General features: G+C 39.6%; 1 protein-coding gene across 4 annotated transcripts in view; it reads right to left on the bottom strand.

The window, feature by feature from the left end:
* The window catches only part of TSEN15 (tRNA splicing endonuclease subunit 15), a 63,242-nt gene extending 59,618 nt beyond the window's left edge, over positions 1-3,624 (bottom strand). For 3 of the 4 annotated variants that reach the window (XR_005836385.1, XR_005836386.1, XM_040636290.1), the window contains exons 1-3: positions 3,445-3,624; positions 1,166-1,247; positions 764-899 (exon numbers count right to left, since the gene is read on the bottom strand). Coding sequence is in view for 2 of the 4 variants with exons in the window: in XM_040636290.1 (XP_040492224.1) it covers positions 764-899; positions 1,166-1,247; positions 3,445-3,570 (344 nt within the window). In the remaining 2 variants the exon portion in view is untranslated. The remainder of the gene's footprint in view (positions 1-763; positions 900-1,165; positions 1,248-3,444) is intronic. The other variant, XM_008701222.2, reaches the window with a different exon arrangement.
* Positions 3,625-6,634: the final 3,010 nt, after the last annotated feature.

Below are 6,634 nucleotides of genomic sequence, written 5' to 3' on the forward strand. Positions count from 1 at the left end.
TACGTATGGTGATAGATCTCCACTGACAGGAAAGTAGATGTGAAAACTAGGGTACAATCATACGATGGAATATGATATGGCAGCCAAAACCGAATACATAATGGATAAATCTCAACAATATAATACTGAGTGTATAAAGTCAGGTCAAAAGATTATATGCTCTTTATAAAGTTAAAAAGATCTAAAATTTAAAAATTTCCAATGAGTATGGGATTCAGGATGAGTTACCTCAGGACAGTGGAAGCAAAGAAGGAGGGGACCCGCACAGTTAGATGTAAGTTACCGTCAAGAATCTAGTTTTGTTTTGTGAGGTTGATTTGGAGAACATGTCATGAAATAAAGATATGTTTAATCCAATTCTGTGTAGCAAAGGTTTTTTAAAAAGATCCCATGACACTTTCTTTGATTTCAATTTGCAAGTTAAGCACACTCTTCACCAACAAACATAATTGGTATAATTTGTATCAATTCACAATTCACAATTCAAGTATAATGGTCTTGCCTCCTTGTAAGAACGAAAACATTTTCTGTTCTCTTTATGATAGTATTTCTATCATATATATTCCTTTCCTGAAAAAGTACTGACAATACAGTAGTGCTAAATACTTGTTAAATGCTCATATTTAACTTATTCCTCAAATTACCAAGAGTAAAGTTAGGATCCCTGTACCCTATATTCCTTTAAAAATATATTACTACCTCGAATTTAATGATTCCTAGTGGAAAGGAACTAACCTGTTAAAGACCAAAATCACCTGCCCACCTGTTATGGCTGAGGGAAGCACTGATGGGTGTAGGCACCACGGTCTGTAATCCTTCTCCTTCTATCTCAGTCCCGACAAGGCAGATGAGCTGGAGGTCTGGTAATCCAACACAATTTACTTCATGCCAACTTTTACCTGAAAGTGCATCATTTAACGGACAATGATGTTTATCAAAAGTAAAAGACAAAATTATAAATTCTACCTAATACTCCACTGAGCAAACATCACCCATAATGTTATCTTCTCTTTACTTTTCTAGTATTTTCTGTTACCCTGTAATTCCCAATGTAAATGAAGAAATTACAAAACTGACAAAATAGAAAATGTTTAAATGCCATATCCCAACCCAACTCCCCATGCCCCCGCCATAACCCCAACAATAAAACAATAAAATAACTTACTCTCCATGAGGTCCAGGTAAACCAAGAATGCTATATAAACTTGGCTGGCATCTCCTATATCTAATTCCATCATTTCTAAATACTGAAAATAAAAATGTAATTGTCAGAGAAGGAAGAATCTCTTAATATTTTCTTTCACTCAATCAACTACTCATAAAATATATATAAAAAGTAGAAGACTCTCTTCTAGATACAGTGGGAGATAGAAAGCAGTTATTACCTGATCCCCGTCTCTAAAAAATACTTGGCAATTTTTAAGGCAAACACACGCACACTTGCAATTGTTAGGCAAATAACCCATAACAGTAATTAAAAACCAGTGTGTGAAAAAAAAAAACAAAAACATGACACAAGTCAGAGGAGCTCTACTGGGATGGGTTGGTTGGTGAGTGTTTCATGGCAGAGGCGGATACAGATCGGGCCCTGAAGGGTGGATATGATCTGAGTAAATAGAGAAGACAGGATAACAGTGTGAGTAATCACGCATAGGTGGGAATAGGCCACATGTATTCAAAGGCCTATAAAGAAATCTATCTACTGGGAGTAGAGACATCTTTTAATAGGATTTCTGCGGCAGCACGTTAATGAGAGCCACTATTTCCATGGTCTCTGTTTGCCTATGAAGAAAGTCCGCTAAAATGCCGCTCCCAACTTCTTTCAGACTTGCTGGTCAGCACTGGAGAACATTCTTCAGTGGACTACCCCTGCAAGGGAAGCCTGAGGTTTTCTAGCTATCCCAGTGATTCACTGGGTAAGGAGGCCTAATGCAGAGGTGAGGCATTAGCAGACCTGCATGGGTACAGACCTGCAGTCGTATTCTCCCACTAGCTTCATCATCAGTATGGACAGGTTCAGGAGAACAGGGGTACTATTAGTTGTCCCCCTCACATCTCAAATGTTTGAAAATGACACTGAAATTAATTGGTAATTGGAGACCAGGTTGCAAGGTCTTGATAGCTAAGCTAAAAGTCTGAATTTTACCCATAAAGAAATAGTGAGGATTTCTAAGCATGAAAATAAAACAATGAAATTAATGTTCATTACTATATATTTTTTATAAATTATATAGTGCTTACTATATATCAAGTGCTTTATAAATATTAACTGATTTAATCCTGTCACAACCCTCTACGGTAAGTACTATTATTACCGTATTTTACAGATGAAGAAACTGAAGAACAATGAGATCTTAAAACTTCCAAAAACAAAAAACTACAAAGCTGGTGATCTAACAGAGTTTTCAAACTCGAGCAGTCAAAGCCTCAGGCAGAACTTTTGGGTTCATGCTCCTTAACAGTGTTATGGTTCTTCTTTTTATGGCACCGAATGACATATCCCTGTTTCTTTTTCTCACCTTGACAGGAAATAAGGGGATAGAGGAGGAGGATAAAATCAAGAGAGAACATGAAAAGGGGTTAACTCCTTTCATTTTCTTGGCTGTTTCTAGATAATGATCTATGAAATACTGCTTCCCAGCAGAAGACTATTGTACTAAAATAACTAGACCAGTCTCTGAGATTCCTACAAAACACCCATCTCCATTCACTGTCCATTCATTGCTTGGGAAGTTACTGGTCCAAGGCAGCAATTTGCCAAGCAGAAGCAAGCAAAGGTACTCTACCTCTTTGCTGCTTTACAAAACAAAACAAAACAAAACAAAACAAAACAAAACAAAACAACAAAAAAACACACCACACCCAAATGTTCAGCAGCTCTGCTTTGGGGAAGAATCTATGCAAACTTTACAAGAAATTAGAAAAATCAGGAAATCGCACTTCAGCAAAATCACAACGCACACTCTGGGCTCAAGGCTAAGTGCAAACGTGGCTGTGCCTAAGCCTTGATCTTTCTACCTATCCATGGCCCGCAAGCTGTTTTTTGCTGTGGGTACTGTGGTTACTCGGTTACAGCGAGAATTAAATGAGACCATCCTCAGAAGGGGCCCCACACAGCAAAACTCAGAATTGGTGGAATGATTATTATTGGGCTCTGCCCGGAGAGGAGCTGGGTTTAACGTCTTGCTCTGGAAAGGCTTGGGTGGGTGTGTGTCTGGGGCGGGAGGATGAGAGGGGGTCAGAACAATAGTTCAACTCCTTTAAACAAACAAAACCAAGCCTGCCCGCCACGGGCAGTGTGCACGCGGGTCCCCTTCCGGGAGGTTCGCGCGCAAACTCTGCAACCCGGCCCCGCAGGGAGGCAAGGGCCGAGGGGACGGCGGCGGCCTTCCACCCGGGGAAGGGGCCCCGGATGGGCGCCCTACTCCTCTCGCGCCTGCTGACCTTTGGGTGGGTGCCCATCCAGGCGTCCTCCGGGGCCCATGGGTGGGCGCCGCCGCCGCTGCGAACGCCGCCCGGGCCCAGACCGCTGCAGCCCGGGGTGGGCTCGGAATCACCGCGCTCCTCCATGCCGGGCAGGGCGGCGAGCGGGTGGTGCACCGCGCCCCGCGCCCGGCCAGAAGCAGGGGCGCGCGCGTCCGGGTTCCGCTTCCCGGGCGCGCGCCGCCTGCGCGCGGAGGGAGGCACACACCGCGAGGAAAGCGAGATGAGCTCCTCCCTCTGGCAGATGCAGCTAGAACCTCAGCCAACGCGCTCCCATTTCCAGTTTATTCAAATCTGGGCAGAGAAGGGGAGAGGGGGAGAGTTCAAGAGTATCCTTAGGCCCGAAGCCCTTAATTCTCCTCCCGTAGATGCTACTTGCAGCCCTGTTGAGAAAGTGGGAAATACTGAAGGCGCCTGGGTCTTCAACCTGATAACAGGAAAAGCCTCGTTCTGTTCCCTGTCAGGTGAATTTTAAAGTGTGGAAGTCGATGAGATCTCTGTAGAAGAAAGTGGAGAGAAGAAAGAGAAGAAAGACCAGACTGCCAAGAACCATGTTTTTAGGCGGGACCCACGTTTCAGGAGTAGAGGAGCAAGAGTAAACACGATTTGCTGAATGAGCGGTCAGAAAATAAGTTGCAAATCCTCGTGAGCATGTGACCTGGAAACCAAGGATGAGAAGTTTCCGAGAGGCAGAGAAGAACATTTGAAGCATTTATGCAATAGAATCCAGAACCTCTACAACTTAGATATGATTCAAAATATCAAGAAAATGGGTCACATTTTTTTTAGTCTGACCCTGAGATGAATCACATGTTGAAACTGACAGATAAGGATTTTAAACTATTAGAACTTTCCTCAGTAAAGTAAAACAAAACATGTTTTCAGTAAATGAAAACCTCAGGAGACAAAAATCTCATAAGAGAAAAAGGAAAAAGAGCAAATGGAAATTCTGAAAAATTAAAATTTCAGAAAAAAAAAAAAAACCTTCACTGGGTGGATTTAACAGCCAAATGGAAATTACAGAGGAAAAATTAAGTGAACTTGAAGGTAGAGTAATCTTCCAAGAAATCATCCAAGGTAAACAACAAACAGAAAAACCATTTTTAAAAATGGACAGAACCTCAGAGACCTGCTGCATGACATCAAACAATCCAACATACATGTAAATGGAAAACCAGAAGGAGAAAAGAAGGACAATGGGACAGAAAAAAAAATTGAAGAAATAAAAAATTGCCCCAAATTTGATGAAAGAGAAATTTGCAGGTACAAAATGTTACATGAATAGCAAGCAAAAGAAACATGGCGAAGTCCACACTGAGGTCAACTTGTTAAAAGCCACATGAAAAGCTTGAAGGCATCAGAGAGAGAGAGAAAGGGAGGAAGTGTGGGAGGAGAAAGAAAAAGAAAGAAAGAAAGAAAGAAAGAAAGAAAGAAAGAAAGAAAGAAGAAAAGAAAAAGAAAAAAGAAAGCAGTGCCTTCCATACAGGCAAAAGAAGCGCATCTATTCCTAATGTGAGGGAAAACCACACATGAAGATTCGTAAACTGCCCCAGAATGTATTTCATTTGAATGAGGCCATTAAAGTTTATTTCCACAAAGCAGCTGCTAACCCCCAAAGAAGCAGATGACACTGAAATTAGTAGGCTCCATGAAGCACTGAACAGCGACACTAATTCAAGTAATTAGAAGTAAATAAATCCCTCTGACTTCTAAAGATCCCAATCAGTTCCAATGATGGTATTTATAGAAGCATTAACAACAGTTTGTTCCTAATATGAGTATAGGGGAAAATTTTATAAATCAGTAAGGAGATCCAGTGGAATTAGGTGCTATGTGAACAAGGCTCAAACATCTTTAGGGGAAGATTTTCAGCTTAAGCTTAAGGAAGAAAGGGAGTTGAGGAATCCAGAAGGATGCAGAAAGAACCATAGACTAAGAAAGAAACAGGCTAATGCTACCCTTTGGCAAATAAATGAAGTTCTATACCTTAGAAAATGCATGATACATTTAAGCATGAATATTAAATGTGTCTGACTTTTAATGTCATTGTCCAGTACAAAGAGTTCAAGACTGAAAGTAGACTGTATCTTGGCTTCCATTTCAAACAATGAAAACATAAATAATTCTTGGCGATTGGGAATGCCTAAGATAGAAAACAAAGGATTTGGGAAAACTTAAACTTAGTGTTTAAAGTATAGAATCAAAATGAGTATTGTGGCCATCTAGAGTGAAATCCACCAGAGAACTGGTTAGAGTTTCAGCTTCTCACGAACTGAAGAATTTCTCCTTTTATAAATGCTTTAATATTTCACTATTTTAGAGAAATTAAGTGCTTAGGAAAAAAGCTAGGTAAGTAACAACAAATAAAATTCTCCTGAGTATACTGGATGCAATCAAATTCAATGCAATCTGGCACTTGCTTTACTGATTTCCCATTTTGATATCTAAGCCAGACCATTTTATTCCTATTAAAAAACCCTGTAATGTCGAGGCAGAGACATTTTAATTCAACTAGAGTCTCAAGGGAAAAAATGAACTCTGGATTGTGATGTGAATTTTCAGTGTTTTAAAAAGAAAAGGCTTTTTACATAACATCGTATAAGACAACGATCTCAAGCTGAAAAATGGAGGCTAGCATTCTGGATCAACTTTTAATACATTGGTTGTAAGAATGCTCATATTTATTTTGTTCCCTCTTTTGCATGTAAAGCATACAATTTCCCATTCTCTGTAATTTGAGAATATGTGAGATGTTTATACCTTTAGTAAAATATTTAGAATGTTATGATATTTTACCATTCATGTGTATGAGCATATATGAGGGACCTCTACTATAAAGAAAAGAATTTAGAGTAATCCAAAGTATTATCTCCAATTTCTCATAAATTTATGAGTACAATCTAAACCCCTCACTTACAAAATCAGGATATAGTATTTTTATTTTTAAAATACTGCTTCCATTTGGAAAAAAACAACAACAAAAATAAGGTACCAAGGATAAAGAGGAGCAACACTTTTTAGATTATAAATGTTATTGAAGATCATTAGAGAAGACCTAAATAAATGGACAGACGTATTATGCTGCTGGAGAGAAAGATTCAGTATTGTAAAGATGGTAATTCCCCCCAAATTGATCTATAAATTCTAGCAA

This window comes from Ursus maritimus, unplaced genomic scaffold (assembly GCF_017311325.1).
Source record: "Ursus maritimus isolate PB19 unplaced genomic scaffold, ASM1731132v1 scaffold_2, whole genome shotgun sequence".
NCBI lineage: Eukaryota > Metazoa > Chordata > Mammalia > Carnivora > Ursidae > Ursus > Ursus maritimus.